Source organism: Ruditapes philippinarum, unplaced genomic scaffold (genome assembly GCF_026571515.1).
Source record: "Ruditapes philippinarum isolate M1 unplaced genomic scaffold, ASM2657151v2 ctg659_1_1_1_1, whole genome shotgun sequence".
NCBI classification, from domain to species: Eukaryota; Metazoa; Mollusca; class Bivalvia; order Venerida; family Veneridae; genus Ruditapes; species Ruditapes philippinarum.
Window position 1 is genome coordinate 249893 of NW_026859266.1, and position 18061 is coordinate 267953.

The window sequence follows — 18061 nt, forward strand, 5'->3', positions numbered from 1 at the left end:
TTTTCACGAAACAATTATTATACTTAAAACGAGTAAAATATTGCTATCTACGTAAAGCGAACGCTTCTTGTACCAAACCCGTCGATACCGATAATGTTTTACTTACATTATTCATATTACTTCTATAACTTATTTATGCAATATCTAAGGTAGATACATCATTAGAGTTTTGATCTAGGAGTAAAGTAAAGGGTGTGCAAAATAATCATTATTGTATAAAAACTATCGAATCGAATATAATTGTACCGAAATATATTTGCAAAATTTCCTGAAAATATCATTGCGGCTTTAGAAATTTAGGCATTTGCATAAATCAAAGTAACGGTAACTGCTGCGTGTTAATAACGTCTATGACGTACGTCTTCTTTTCTCAACTGCATCCATTATGGTCCCGCTGAAAGGATGTTGACATACACTAGGATATAGCCTTTGTTAAATATTAATCAATAGCTCTGATCTGGATCCTTGTATAATGCTCGGATAGTGGGACGTCGATTTTTCTGAAAAGCGTCAGAAAAAATTGAAACGTTCTTTCCCGCTTTCAAGCTAGTCTTTTGGCTCTCTCTTGACAATCTAACAACCTATCCCTTTTCTTGAAGCGCTGACATGTCATTTTGCAATTTGGTAATCATCGTATGTATCATTTATCATCTGTATATTCTCTAACGCAGGTTTTGACTTCATTTAATTATAACAACAGATGATAAGAAGACGATAAGTTGTGACAAATTTCTCTTATTTGGAGCATTATTTTGATATTTATTATCGATGACTTTATACATCACAACAGAAGGTGTCAAGTACCGTGTGGCAGCTGTAAAAAGTTACCCTGCACTTAACTTCATTGTTGTTATATTTTTCTGTTAATTTTAAGCAAATGGCTGTATACTTTAACGTAAAACTTTAAAAAGCTCAGCCTTCTTTCACCTTTCTATTTCTAATAAGCATAATTAAGTAGTGTCCCTTATATAGTATGGTTTTCATTTTAAAACATTCTTCTCTTGATTTCTTTTATTTATTTTGAATAAGAATAAAGACGATACTTTTATTATGTTGATGAGATGAAATTAATTTTGCGTGTATAAATTATTCGAAGATTGGACGCTGGAACTGCAAACAAAGACTTTTATTGAAAAGTTTCAAATATAACAATTACATTTTGATGTTTTATTATACAAATGTTAGTAACATATTACATTGCGCATGCTAGTAAAATGGCGGACATAAAATTTTGAATCTTGTGAATTTTTCCAAGGAAATAGTTGATAAAGTTCATTTTTCAATAATAAATAGATAAAGATTGAATGAATTACTTACTACGGTTACATTATTATTAACTTGATAGTTCAGTTTACTAAATCTGATGACCAATAAGCGCAAAGAGGACAATACATCGCCGCCGAGTGGGAGCAAAAGACCAAAAAAGAAAATGGCGTCAAGTTATAACGATAATAATATTTTATCTCAAAATAGTCAATTTTCTGCGTTACCGCCTATAACACCAATGACTCAAATGACTCCTATGTACTCAACACCTAAACACTACCAACACACATCGCCTGTATTTCTTATTTTTTAACCGGCTCAACAATCTTTATCACAACAGGCAATGAAAGCCCAGTTTTCTCTTGCTTCATTATTTGATATTGTATCGCTGATCGGAAAAAATTAAGTTGTTTGATTCCATGATTGCTTCTATTATGAACTATGGGTGTGAAATATGGGAGTTTCATGAGGCCACGGATATAGACCGGCTGCATATGAAATTCATGAAACAAATCTTGCAAGTAAGACGACAATAAACACCCAATGCTACAACATACGGAGAATTAGGTAGATTCCCTATGATTATTATACATGTACGTAAGATAAGAATTATCCGATACTGCTATAAATATTACGAATAATCCAGATTCAATTATGTACAAATTATTTAATATGCGTTATAGAAATGGCAGTCATATATGTGTGTGGTCGAAAAATGTTAAAAAAATATTAGATGATACTGGATTTACATGGCAATGGAATAATGTTTCTTTGTCCAATGTGCAAATTTAAAATGTAATAAAATGCATATATGACCAATATTTACAACAATGGTTTTCTGATTTAGAACTCAACATAAACTTAAAACGTATTGTTTACTGAACAGATTTTGAACAAGAAAAATATATTTCTTGTGTTAAGAATGAAAATCATAGAATAAGTTTGACAAGATTTAGATTCTCTGCACATAATTTACTTAAAGAAGAAGGAAGACATAGAAATATAGAAAGAAAACTTAGAATTTGTACCAAATGTAATATGAATGTCATTGAAAATGAATATCACTTCCTCTTAGTTTGTCCGTTTTATAAAGAATTACGAATAAAAGGTTTGCAAAAGTATTATTGTCGTTCAAGTTTAAAAATCTTCTTAACAGTTCTCAAAGCAGTACTATTATTAAGCTAGCTAAATATATATACCAATCATTTTCTTTAAAAGGATGATTATAAATAATTTATGTATTGTGTAACCTTTGTTATAATGTCACAAACAATTTATATGTTTTTATGTTTAAAGTATGTAATTGTTATTATCATGCTTTTCTCATGTTCAAAATATGTATTGTTTTGTCTTGTGCCGCCAGAATACTATATGTACTGGCGATAAACATTGTATATATGTTAAAGCCAAATAAACATTGAATTGAATTGAATTGAAAATTGTACCTAAAATTGATTTTGAATTTCTTTTCAACACTCCTCTTTAAAAACATTAATACATGTTTGAATTATTAATAATTTCAAATGGCAAACACTTGTTTGTTGATATTTATTGCCAATCATAATAATTATCAATACAATTATGGAAGTTCTTTGATTAACTGGTCTGTAGCAAATATGTTGTTTGAATATGATTGAAAATTCTCATTAATTGTCAATGAAAAATTATGAGAAACAGGGGTGATGAAACATTATATTTACGCCAGTGTTATGTCCCCCTGGTTGCGTAGATAAAACTCATGCATTAGGTTAATGTACTGGAGCATTATATTGACATTAGGCCGGAGTTAGAAGTTAAGTAAGGTGGCTGATTTACGCCATGTCGTATTTTCGCTTTGTTGCCTCGAAAATGCGAAAAAGCGAAACACGAAGAGACGACAAAGTCCAACTTTTGTAAGTTTTGTGTAGATATTTGTAAGTTATGAGTGCACGTTGAACATATCTTATATAGAATTTAGAATCATTGAATATTTTCAAAAACTGCAAGGCCAGGGTGACAATATTTAACAATTTTCTCCCCGATGTGAAATATGTTCAATATTTCGTCACCTTAGTACAGTAACGGTTTAACTATTATTAAAATATGTAAGGAGTAAACCCGTCACTGCATTAAGGAGACTATTTACTAATAAAAATGTCCGACCTTTTGACGTCATACTCACCTGCATTTGCAATAATAGTAACCAGGCATTGTAAAATGATGCTATGAAAATATTTGTGAAAGTCCCGTGACGTCTTGAATTTCTTAACCCGTTTTGCTTTCCACTGTTCTATTTTATTCGATGTAAACGGAACGGAGACAGGTTTTTATATTCACTCCCCTCCCTTCCAAACAGTTTGATAAAATGTAAGCTTTAAATATTTGTTTTATTCATAAATATTTCACATGCATCACAAATTGAAAGTGATTAACTGTACAAATTAAAAAGGCTGCTAAAAACGTTTTGATTTGAAAGCAACAAATAATATTTAATTGCATGGCAAAAGTTTGATATAAAATATTCACATACACTCTCGTCGCTTCCAGACTTGTATGGTCATAATTATATATTCATAACATTTTGCCAGTCGTGGTATCGGTTGTTGATGTCTAGGGAATAATGTCTTTAGTAACTTAGAAATATGATAGCAAAATGCAATTACGAAACTCGGCTGATGTTGCTGTCCATTAAATATAATTATAATGAATATTTCACTGATTGCATTATTAAACAATCACGTTGTGATTATAACCACTGAAACATGTCTTATAAAACAAGTGACACATTAAAGGTAACACCACAAGAAACATTAACGTTTTGCAAATGTTTGTTTATAACACACGCACATTCACGCACGCACGCATGCACGTAAACAATCCCAAATAACCTTGAAAAAGGCCTTCTTGTTAAAATGTTTTTTTTTAATTATAAACCAATTATTACTCTAAATCTATAGTCGAGTCGTATTTGTGTTGTTTATCATTTAAAGTATGCCTCCTGTAGCTTACCGAGTCAATTTGAAGCATATTTATCGAGATGAAAACAGTAATTTTGGTAATATATTTTGAGATGTAATGTTCTGCTTTAGGTTCATGTCGATATGAAGACACAGGTGGGGTATTGAAGAACTTAAATTTGGTATCTGCAAATTTGTTACACAAGAGAAAATCATTCATTACGAATGTAAACAATCACGAACACAAAAAATTATCAAAAAAGTATAATAAAATTTTTATCCAGCAGTAAATTCAATTCAAGCATTTCGAAAGACTTTTGAAATAAGATGGTATAATCGATTAAAGTATCTAAGACACAAAACTCTAGTAACCGCGACAGCTAATCAAGGACCAGAAAAGTTAAATATAATAAAATTTATGTCTCTTGTGAAACATCTATTTAAGTGAAGAGTAATCTTTGTTTGATACGACATAAACATCTGATGACTTTTTCTTTCAATATGTTAAACATATGACAAAGTATTTAAATTGTAAACAAAATAGATTCATCTCTTAAAATACATTCATTGTTATTAAAATTAGATTTGAAGACCACATAATATTAAACACTGTACATTCATGGTGATCATTTTGTGTTGAAAATAAAGAGCGAAAAACGACAAGGGTTGGTGTCTCAATGAACACCTCTTGAAAATTCATTTATGCTTAATAATGCAAAAGACTCATCCGACAGTTTAACTTTAAAAACAATTAAGAAATCACTTGGCGATATCACCACAAAATATATTATTTGACACTACTAGCACAAGATTTACTCTACATTTAAGTTTAAAATTAGCCCAAACAAGGTCATGCTTACTTTTCTAAACAAATTAAGCTTGTCAATAACTTCAATCTACCAAATAAATAAAATGCATATTGCTTATACACAGTGTCAAGGGTTTACGCATGATTTTTCCGCGTGCCGCCGATAATTTATCAACTTGCGCGCAGTACCGTATCAGTACCATATCATTCTTACGCAATCTTCTGAAAAGTGCAAGAGGTAAGTTCTGAAATACGAAAATTTTTTACTAAAATATTTTTTTTTAGAGAGTTTGCTTACCTCACAGAATTTTTGAATTTTTCATCTATGTGTTCAAAACTGTGTCTATTATAACCTGAAACCCAATGAAAAACCCTTTTATTTCCTATTAAAAACTTTGTGGGTTTTTGATGTGATTTAAATTTTCCTCCTTTTTTCCCAAAAGGTTTGAGTGTCGGAAGGAAATATTTAATATCAAATTTATCCAAAAAGCAAATTTCCACGAAACTATCACATAAACCCAATTTTTAAAAACATAAAAGCAAAATTTAAATTTTAAAATTAAAAAGGAAAAAATTTGTTAAAATTGGTACCCCCCCCATTTATGCAGAACCATGGAACAGCTTCTTTTTTCGCGATAATCTGGGAACATTTACTTTAAAAGGGGTTTAACCCAGTTTTTTTGTAAATTTTTAAATTTTTTTTTTTAGGATTTTGGGCAAGGGAAAAAAAATTTTGGTTACCGGGTTTGGGGAAGCATGGCAGTGGATTACCTGGGCCTGGAAGCGCAATCTGCACCTTCATAGTTTTTGAAAGATAATTTTCCTTTAAAAAATTATATGCTTTCGTAGCAGTTATTATGTCTACTGTGAAGTTAAACTTTTTTTTGGATTCGGGAAAGTGCATAGTATTTGCTGATATCAGTAAAATTGAAACCTGTATCTCTCAAAATTTGCTAAATACAACGCACAAGCAAGCGCAAAGCTCAATATTTCTAAAACAGTGTCTCTTTTGTACATTTGATTTTTTGTCACTTAACTAATTGACTTGGCACGCAAAATTTACGCATGTTACTGAATTTAAGAAAGGCAGCAACTATGTGCTTGAGTTATCCTCCCTGTATTGATTCTAATGCCGGCATGCTCGTATTTGTTTACACATTGTTGATACTTGTAGTTCCAGTTATTGATAGACTATAATAAAACTTATAGATAACTTTACACACGACAATGTTAGTTTCTTGCTCAAGGAAACATGGGAAGACCGCTGGCGGGGTTCGAGCTCACGTCTTGATAATCGATGCCAGAATTGCAAGTCCGACGCTTCTGTCTAGAAGTCACAGGTTCGAAAATTCCTAACTCTTCCAATGTATTTACTCCAAATCTCCAGTTTTATTCAATATTTTTTATTTTATAAACATTTCATTTACATGATAATTGACAAATAATAAATTGTACGAATTGAGTAGGTAGCTTGAAAGTTTTTTTTTTTCAGAAACTCTCCGTACTATCTCAAAGAGTATGTATGAAATTGTAACATTTATATATGCATATTTGTGAAATATACATAACATTTTCAATATTAACTTGCTTCTTTACATTACAAGAGAGTTAGAAATTTGCGCTATGGTTGTTGTAATAGAATTGATCTTAAGTATAATGTAAATACTCAAATTCTTTCGAATTTGACCGTGGTCCCGAACACACAAAAGAACCAGGTTTGCTTAAAGAACTTAAGCATCTTTAGTATTTATGCATTTTCATCCGGTTTGTAGATGATTACTATACATCTACAGTCTTCGCCGTCCAGACGGGCAACAATAAATAAATACAAATAAGATTGTTCAGCATTAGGTAAGTCATCATGATGCGGTGCAAGTCTAGCACAAATGCATACGGTGCTACAATTTTCGGTGCGGACCTATAATACTGTGCGAATAACTCGGTCAGTTATCATGCTTTTATGATTTTGTTAAGGAATTAAACAGCTTAAATGTGTGTACAATAGTCTGTGTATACATATATTCATAATGATCATTTTCCCTAAGCCAGCTCTCGCTGTTTTCATAAAAACAAAGAAATCGTACAAATCTTTGATAAAAACTAGGTAAAACTATAACCCTCAATGATCACAATATTTCGTAGACACATTTTTATTAATATGATTATTTCAAAGGTGTGACTTTCAGGTTGTTTTCCATCATGCATGTTGTGCTTAAGTGTTTGTTTGATGCGTAAACCCTTGACACCGTGTAATATATTTTTATAATCTTTTTGTTGATCTCAAAACAAAATAGTTACTTACATGTTTACCAAGTAATCTATGAGAAACTTACTAATACAATATCATATTATAGAATCAAAATGACATAGAGATAGTACATATTCTGCTGGACATTCATAAAAATAAATCACTATCATCATAGTGAACACTGGCCACATATAGCTAAATTTTTTACATTCTATAAATCATTTTTATATACATGTATAAAGGCAGTCTCTATCACCCTAATTTTTTATAGCCTTTAATATTCATATATCAATGAGAACCACAATTTAATTTAGGCTATTTCGGCAACTTCTAAAAGAGTTCACTTTTTATGTGATAACTTTCATAGTTGTACCCTAGTAATCTCTAGTTAGTTTTATATATAATGGCAGTCTCGAGCACAATAACTTTTCTATAGCCTTTAATATTCATATATCAATGATACATGTAATTGTGTACGATAACAGTTAACTTCAGGCTATTTTGGCAATTTCTAAATGAGTTCACTTTTTATGTGATTTCTTTCATAGTTGTACCCAAAACATTCAATAAACACCTTGAAATAACATTGGGCCAGGTCTTTATATGATTTTCTAATTATTTCATTTCTAAAAACAGGACGATACATGGAAACTTACTTATTGTCCCTGTGATCAAAACAAAAAATTCTTCAACAAGTAACTCACTAGCGGAAGAAGTAGACTGCTGCTTCTTTAATACTTCTAGTGCAATTTCAATAGGACTTTACATGATTGATCGGAGCCTCAAGTACATGAATCTCTTGCTACACATCAGCTGCAACATGCAATTGGCTATCTTCAAGCGACACACGTGATCACCGATAACTCTTGTGTTTTAAGGTATGTACGACTGATCACTAGGCTAGCTTAATGGGAAAGTTTAAATATGAGTGAGTATTTCATATGTAATAACTGAACTAAAAATCATCAAAATATATTTTATATTGAATATCAAAATTCCCAGAGTAAAGTAGAAATTTACAAAAGTAGTAATTAGACTACATGCAAGATATATTTTATATCCGACCTTTCTTTATTATTTTGACACATAAAACCCAATCCTTTCTAACTTGCACAATTTTCTATTTTGAGCAGACGACGCATGCTAGTTCTCTATCTTGAAACATATGGAGGACATGGTAATGATCCACATTGTGCCTTCACAAGGTAAAAGAATGTGTTGATTATTACTGGCTGCACCGTTTGGTAAAAATTCTGGCAGACTATCCATGCAAATATGATTATATGAACCTAGCCTATATCATCCATTCCTGCCATAAAATATCCAGTGTATTCCATATGCCAGGCGGGAAAGCAAGTTGTTCTTGCAGGAACCATTAGAACAGTCGACCTCAATGATTTTACAAACAGCACAAGGCGTGTCTTGTTCGTTAACAGGATATGCAAATATGCCACTAGGTTCATTTATATCAATCTCTGGGGACCTTTTGTGTGCAAAAAAGGTCCATGGATAAATGTTATAACCAATTTAAAGCTAAATATTTGAAGTTTACAAAAAAATTTGGGTAGACATGTCAAATCATGGTACGTTTTAAAGAAATCCAAGATGGCCGCCAAGATGGCCGCCCAAATTATTTAAAAATGGCTAATACTCAATTTATATGATATATAATTAGTTCTTTTTTGTATTTATTTTGGTACAGGTGATGTTAAAACTTCACATCCTATTGGAACAATATGAAAAAGGGGTCCGTTTCCTTTTTCTTATATATATATACTCTTGTTTTCATAGAGAAACTTTGCTAAAAAGCATGAAAAAGTATCAAAAATCGACATGGGGCTTGGCATTTTTTTCCTATCAGTCGAAGCATAGTGGTGAAAACTAATATTTTTACCATATTATACAAAGACCTGATCAACAACTTACTAAATGTACCCTTATTTTTTATTTTTATTGTGTAAGAATGTGGATTCTGACATTCCTAAAGTGGGTGGGGTACACGAAAATTGAGTCCCAATTTCTAGTGAACTTATATATTATGATTATTAAGACTAAAAATAACCAACAAGATTACATTTTAAAAATGTTCTTAAGTCTTTAATTTTTTAAAAGGTAGATTTTCATTCTATCAATAATATTAATTGGTTCTGTTGCCATGGCAACAAAGTGGTAAAATGAGAGAAACCCGGAAACTTATTGAGGCTTTCAGTTTTATCATTTTCAAGCATGTTGTAGAAGTTAGTGTCATGATTATGCATTACAGAATTGGATACATTTGAAACATAAAAAAAAATTCACTACATTTACTTTCTATGAAAAAACACAAATTTGAAATAAAACATCGGTAACATTTATTGATCCGTTACTGTAACAATAAAAACGCTTAAGGTTTTAGAGGCAAAAGATAATAATGAAATCTACTCAGAGTTACATTGAAAAATAAAATTTATGCTTGATGTTTGGCCCGATTTGAGAAAAAACTTTTCAAAACATTCTTCATTTATTGGTCATTAAATAATAATAATAAATAACAAATAAAGCAAAAAAAATCCCACAAATCAAATTTGATAAGAAGGAATAGACAATACGTCAATATGTTTTGATGAAGAACGTCTTCAAGATAATGTGCCATAGATGCATTCTGGTAAAACCTAAATGATTGTGTTTTCATCTCAATGGCAATACAAGCCCAGCTGAAATATTGTAACAGTTTAGAGAAACATGGATAAAATCACCATTTTGTGTTAAATATTTGACAACTTTCTTCTATTCTAAAAAAGAAGAGCAGCATAAATTATAAATCCTGTATAGATGTCTTGTTACGCAAAACAAATAGGCCGTATTCCCACCGTTGCCTCAAAATTCTTTATAAATTATTTTTGTGACCTACAGGTCAGACCACCTAATGCTTTGTTATACGGTCAGTATGTCTTAAATGATCATCAACAAACCTCCGGCCTGTTATCAAATGGTATCATGTCTTATAACCAAAAACACCCCTCCATTTAAACACATTAAAATAGAGAAAAACAGAATCCCTAAAAACGCTGTTTAGAATCTCCATTGTTTTACCTATTGAAAATCGGATACAGAGGGAAAAAACTCTAGTATACATTAAGATTAAGACTACAGAAGAGTGTACACAAAACTGAAACTTAAAAGTCGTATAAGCTATAACTGATATACAGGTAACATTCAAAATAAAATCTCAAAGGCATTGGTAATCATATCAACTGTGACAGTTTCGTTATTTTCTCATCATCAATAAAATATCAATAAATCATGTGAAATAACCATTAGGCATAGACGTATCCAAAATTCATATAAGCTTTCTGTTTTAATTAAGTCATTATAAAAGTGCAGTATGAAAACCATAGTTTCAATGTAATTGGAGATGAGGAAAAACAGCATTTCTCAAAAATTGTCCGGTAGCGTGTAAATGCACATGAACACTAGTGTGTTCCAAATTAAGATTAAGGCGTATTTGAATTTGGAATCAGGATGAACATATGACTTTGATTTCTTTATTTTAGCAAAACAATTTTTACTGTTTTCTTTTATTTGAATAAGCCAAATTTCACTTTCTTATATACTTTGTAATTCTGATTTGCCTTAAAAATGACCAGAAGGTGTCAATATTATGAAAATAATGCAGCGGAGGGAAACATATCAATGTCTTCCTCAGTAAAGCAGGAAAGTCGCCACAAAGCCTTTTAAAAGTGTTGATGTGACGTAAAAAATAGGCTATATTTTATAAAAATTTGACAGAAATTTTGTTTGTTGTTGTTTTCTTTTTGCACAAATCGGATTATTGTATATCTTAGTCACAGAAGTTAAAAAATAGAACTGACAATGCGCCAATGATTTCAATATTCCCAGAAATAAATAAAAAGATCTTGAACTTTTATATGTATGGCTTTTTCAGATGGGACTAAACCAACATTGTTAATCAGTAATCACCTTCCGTGTAGCGGAAAGGGAGATTATAGGAATGGACTCTGTCTATCAGTCTGTCCGTCCATAACACTTTCGTGTCCGCTCCATAACTTTTTAACCCCTGAAAATTTTTTGAAATTACTTGGCACAAGTGATCACCATAATAAGATAATATGCAGAGCGCAATAATTGGGTTGCTACCCCAAGGTCAAGGTCACACTTTAAGGTCAAATGTTAAAAGTCTTCATTTAATAATAAAAAGTCTACATTTCGTGTCCGCTCCATAGCTTTTTTAACGCTGTAAAGTTTTGAAATAACTTGGCACAAGTGATCACCATAATGAGATAATATGCAGAGCGCAATAATTGGGTTGCTACCACCCAAGGTCAAGGTCACAACTTTAAGGTCAAAATGTTAAAAGTTTTCATTTAATAATAAAAAGTCTACATTTCGTGTCCGCTCGATAGCTTTTTTTAACGCTGTAAAGTTTTGAAAATAACTTGGCACAAGTGATCACCACAATGAGAATCATATGCAGAGCGCAATAATTGGGTTGCTACCCCCAAGGTCAAGGTCACACATTTAAGGTCAAATGTTAAAAGTCTTCATTTAATAATAAAAAGTCTACATTTCGTGTCCGCTCGATAGCTTTTTTAACGATGTAAAGTTTTGAAATAACTTGGTACAACGGATCACCCATTATGACACGACGTGCAGTGCGCAATAATTGGGTTGCTAACACCAAAGGTCAAGGTCACCCTTTCAGGTCAAATGTAAAAAATCTACATTTCGTGTCCGCTCCAACATTTTAACCGCTGAAATTTTAAAAAAAAAATATCTTGGCACAAAATTGATAACCAGTATATGAACATGTGCAGAACACAAACATTGGGTTGCTAGACAAAAAGGTCAAGGTCAAATGTATAAAAATCTACATTTCGTGTCCCCTCCATAACTTTTAAACCTATGAAAATTTTGTTTAAATAGCTTGGCACAATTGATCACCAATATGAGACGATGTGCAGATCGCAATAATTGAATTCAACCCAAAAGGTCAAGGTCACACTTACAGTTTATATATTAAAAAGTCTACATTTCGCATCTGTCTCTTACTTTTAAACCTCTGAAATGTTTTTAAGATAAAAATGCTCAACATTGTGACACCATTGGCAGAGCACAATAAGCAAGTCACAACCCCTGAAGGTCAGGTCACACTCAACGGTCCAATGTAAAAACTTTTTTTTTTCATGTCCGCTCTATAAACTTATTGACAATTCAAAGGTTTAAAAAATACTTAGCACAAATGATCCCCACCACGACACAATTTACAGACCTCAACATCCAGCTAGGTCGCTGCAACCAAGATCAAGGTTATATGTTCTCCCTAACTTTTTTGACTTTATGGAAGATTTTTTAAATAACTTGGCACAAATAATCGCCATCGTGAGACTATGTGCTTAATGATTGCATGACGCAACATCAAGGTCATGGTTGGTAAAAGGTCAAGAAGTACACATTCATGTTTCTTGGGCGAAGCCCCGGAGTAAACTCTCTTTACACAGTGTAAATATAGGAAAAACATCAAAATATTCTTCTCCATAACTGCAGGACCTAGTATTTAATACTATTAAATTTCCTTAAATCACGATCTTGTGGTCAAATTCATTAATGCCAGGGGTCACTTCAATTTACATAATTGATTAAGCTAAAAAAAAATCTTCTCCCAAACTGATGCCTATAGCTAATAATTCTGTTGTAGCCTGGTATAGACCAGTACAAAATTTATTCAAATGAATTTAACCCACCCCTAGGGTCAACTTATTTCATATGGAGACACATAGGAAAACTTTTTAAAATCGGTACCGGTACCGTTTGGCCTAGTGGTTAAGGCGTCCGCCTTCGGATCGGGAGGTCGAAGGTTCGAGCCCCACGGGGAGCGTTAATTGACGGATGAATGTTTCTCGTGGGACTCGTTCCGAAATGGCCGCTTCGTGAGCCGCGAGGTAGTTAAAATGAATGGTTTACCGATTTCTATCCGCCTGGCGCCTGGCATAGTGATTAGGAATTTGGAGGTACATGGTATGCAAGCAAAAGGTGTCTCATAAGTCAAAATGGCTGGCCCTTTCAGTAATGGTGACACTATAATAAACAAGATCTTTACCATATTTTTTCCAAACACCAAAATGCCCAGATCGTCAAAAAAACCTTAATTTATTTTTCAAATCTTGACAATCTGGTCAAAGTTGACCTAACCCCAGTAGTCATTTTACTTTGTGTTATAAAAAAATGCTTTGAAAACTTTCTTCTCCATAAAAATAAATGCTTTGATATTTAAGTGTGAAGCATTCATTCTAATGACCATATCAATTTATGTCACGATACAAAACATATAATAGAAATAATACACAACTTCTAAGTTTTGGTAAAGTCATGATCCGTTTGATTATAATAATAACCTTTCCCAAGGGACAATTGATTTACATAGTCTAACTATATCCTGTAAATCCTTTAAAAATCATCCCTTTAACGCCATTGTTTAGAGCATGTGAAACAATTTCTAGAAGACTTTTACCAATGTTTCTTCAAATCATGAAGGGCCGGGTCTGGGTTTTAGCAATTTTCAACACTTTCTTTTGTTGATAGCTTGAAGGTTGGTTGAACTGTCTGACTTTCATGGATAAATAGAACAGAAAAGTAATGTCCAATTTCTACTAAGCTACGGTACTGACTTTTTCGACAGACAATTGTTGTCTGTGGAACAAGAGACGCCCTGGACTTCACATCCGACACTCTCCGTAAAGTGTTAAGTTTTCAGGCATCAAATAATGATCATAAATCTGGAGTTAAAAGAATAAACCGGTTTAACCAGATGATGCTCCCGACTAGGTTTTGGACACACGCCAGGCGACTATATGCTCCCCATATTTTTTCGGGGAGCATAAAAATGGCCCTGCTAGATGTCGATTTTTATATAAAAAAACTCTTTATGTCAGAAACCACATTGCAAGACCATTTGGTTGGAAGAATTGTCTTGTGTTCCTCTTTGTTATAAGGTGACCTAGAATTTAAGGACCTCGTGACTTACTTTCTTGTTTTTGAAGCTAAAGAAATTTGTATAACAGACACAATATGATATGCCAGCTGACCTTAATTTGTTCTAGTGATCTTTTTGTATTTGATTGTAAAATTTCAGATGCAGAATTATACACTGAGATCAGCTGACCTAGAATTTTATCTTATGCAAGTTAGAATTTCATAATACAAGCTATAACCAAAAAAGTTGGAACTCAACAATACATTTGATTGTCATTAAAATTTGATATTGGTTGACCTAGAATTTGAACCAGTGACCTATTTATTTCTCGTTTTAGCTGCAAAGTCTTAAATGTTTACCCTATGTACAGTTTCAAACATTTGATAATGTTATATACATTTCTACCTTAAGACTGCCTTTTACTTATTATTATCACCATTAATTATCCTTTCCAAACGTAACAACATTCACATTTGACATGACCTTTTTTCTATGTATAGCAGTTTGAAAAAAGCAAATGCATGATGCAAATTCTTGAAATAAATTTATTCATCTAATTTCAAAATATCTGTGTTGATAATTTGCTAGAATTAAATGTGACTTCTTTTAATGTTACATTTTTTTTCAATTTGTTACCATGGCATTGTGCACAGATTATTTATCTATAGTTTGTGTCATTCTTAACAACATGCTTAAAATGCTAAAAGTGTCATACGTTTCAGGTGTGTCTTTCATTTTACTTCTCCGTTGCCATGGCAACAGAACATGTTGAGTATTGACAAACAAAATATCAGTCTAAGTTTCTTAATTATTCAAATCTTTAGGTACATGCCAAAGGGCAATACATGTTGACTATTCATAGTTTTAATTATCATAACAAACCAGTTAACAAAATACTGAGACTTAGTTTTTGTTACCCCACCCACTTTAAGAATATCAGAATCCACATTCTTTTACAAAAAAGAAAAAAAATAAGGTTGATTTTAGTATGATCTTGTTCAAGTCTTTGTAGTATATGCTAAAAATATTCATTTACACCGCTATGCATAAGCTGGTAGGAAAAAATGTCAGCCCCATATCAATTTTTGATGATTTTTTCATGCATTTTTTAGCAAATTTATCTATGAAATTCAGAGAATATGAAAAAATAATGGAAATGCCTCCATTTTCATATTGTTCGCAATAAGATTTGAAGTTTTTAACATCACCTGTACCAAAATATAAATACAAAAAGAACTAATTTTATCATATAAATTGAGTATTAGCCGTTTTTTTCAATAATTTGGCGGCCATCTTTGCGGCATCTTGGATTTCTCAAAACGTACCATGATTTGACATGTCTACCCAAAATTTTTTGTAAACTTCAAACATTTAGCTCTACATTGGTATAACATTTATCTATGGACCTTTTTTGCACACAAAAGGTCCTCAGGGACTGTACTTTACCGTAGATAAGTGATGTTGGCTTACTCTTTCCGGTATAGTTTGCCCATGAAGGGTTACTTGGGAGACATATTGTATCACTTCCGCTTCCTTTCTTGTTATAGTGTTTCCCTGCAGTATATCCTATAGTAACAAGTCGACACATTGATATATTTTATACACAATGCAAAAAATAAATAATTAAATAATAATAAGAAGAAGCGAATTTAATGCAAATGAAAACTAAAACAACTAAAACATAATATTAAATTTTCGTATTGTAAATCAGTGGCAATCTTTCTAAATGAAACAATAGAATAATGTGTCATATTAAAACTATCCTTTTACCATTGTAAACAAGAGTTGAAGTGTCCGGACAAATATTACGGCCCCATCTTACAAACACCGCTCCATTGCCTAAAATGGAAATGAAGAGTACGTTTATTTAAAAGCATTCAATTATACAAACAAGGATCGACAATGGAATACAAGGACATGAACCTTGTCCAAATATGCAAGTTCAGTCATAAAAGATCATAAATTAAAGAAGGGTGTGTGATACTGCTACCTTTTTTTAATAAAATAATGGGGTGGGGGATAATCAAACATTATGGTTAAAAAAGATCCTGTAACACGTTTTCTATGGTTTTAAATCATAAATATGATGCTCGAATTAAGATTTATCAATATTGTAGGTTCCAAAAAGCATTATTTATAAAGATATTAGCGAATTTAACATTTCATGTAAATAAAGGGAGGTAATAAACATTAATTTCTATAAAGTTTAAGTAAAATTTTACAGTAAGACTTGAATGCATATATTTTAATGATTAGATATAATATGCACAAATATTTGCAGTACATATTTTACATATTCAAAGTTGTTTAAAGAAAACTGAAAAAAATTGCGAATTTTCATGTACTTTCTCCATGAATTTCCAGAGCTTTTTTCATGAAATTTACATATATTATATATAATATATTTTACATATTCTTCGATGTCTGAAAATTGTTTTATTTGTATAATAATGTACATATATTTAATTTCATTTAGTGCGGTTTACCAGTTTGATCACAGCATACAGGATCTTTAAGGAAAATCATATTTAACTTATGCCATTTGGGAAACTAAATGAAAAAAGGAACAAAATACTTCCATATGTTAAAACATAGCTTGACAGCCTTTTTCTCATTCCTTTACTTCTCTGCTGCTGTTCAATAAGAAAACGTTGTCAATGTCAAAACAAGCGTCAGGTTCCTACTTTAAAGAAGTATCAACCATTTACGTCATTTGGACATTAGTATTGTGTCGTCCACGTCCATCCTCACAAAATGTACTTTACCTTCACTTGACATTTTGCTGATAATATTGCGCTGTTCCTGCATAACATTTTCCATCGTATCAATCCTTTGCTCGATTTTCAGGACTGTTTTAAGAATTTCATAGTAGGGGTTACACGTTGGCTCCATAGAATTTACAAATAAGTAAATATTTCCCCAAAATAATAAAATCCAAACCAGCATGATCAAGTTTTGTTAAGCAAACGTTTTACACTTCAGGTTTGTTCTAAACAACCTTTATTGTAAAATAAAGCGATCGCATCCGTGTTTGTAAGTGGAAATACTTTACTGACCCAAATTGATATATAATAGGATTAAACACAATAGCTGATGTAATTATGCATTTTTCTCAACAATTTTATCTTCTCAAAATCATTGAAAGGGCAATTAATCTTTCAACTTTTTACCCAAATAAATTGAAAATTATCACTCTTATACACATAAAGTAGTGACGCGTTCCATATTAGGGCTGTCAGTACTAAAGGTGTGTATACAGGCAATCAGTTGAATGAAATAATCTTTATTAAATTTAATTTTATTCAGCAATATTATAAAAGTGAAAAAGTATTAAGATGTGGCGGATTGACAATACAGAAATAAATAACATATTTAAAACTGCCGTTAAATCAGCACGACTTACGAAATCACAATCTGATTCAAATCAGCTGCTTCATGACGCTACGCATGTAAGAAATAAGTTGATCTGAACTTTAGTCAGATCACAGATGAACAAGAAAAGGGAGTCAACAGTTAAAAAACATGTGTTTAGGTGACAACAGTATGTGTTCTTCACCTATCTTTTCAATAATTCCAGACATGTTAATTTTTCTTAAGGTGTTATCTATTCTCATTTTTACCTCTACAAACAAATCACTACAATTATAAAATTACCTTTGAATTCAGTTAAATTGCATCTTAACTATATGGATTTCTCAAAATAAAAACCTTAACTTTCAATTTTGGATATATCTCTTCCTTTTTACTGTTTTATTTGTATCTATAAACAAATTTCAGGAAAATGCAAATATACATTAGATATATTTTTGATTTTATGTATTGCCCTTTTTTGT

At 31.7% G+C, this 18061-nt stretch overlaps 1 protein-coding gene across 1 annotated transcript; it reads right to left on the reverse strand.

Annotated features, from left to right (window-relative positions):
* Positions 1-8308: 8308 nt before the first annotated feature.
* On the reverse strand, positions 8309-17254 carry LOC132755897 (uncharacterized). The gene is made up of 4 exons (XM_060746834.1): positions 16994-17254; positions 15999-16067; positions 15672-15794; positions 8309-8736 (listed from the first exon to the last, which is right to left on the reverse strand). Exons 1-4 carry the CDS (start codon positions 17172-17174, stop codon positions 8558-8560), a joined length of 552 nt encoding a protein of 183 aa, XP_060602817.1. The 5' UTR covers positions 17175-17254; the 3' UTR covers positions 8309-8557.
* Between the last annotated feature and the right edge of the window lie 807 nt (positions 17255-18061).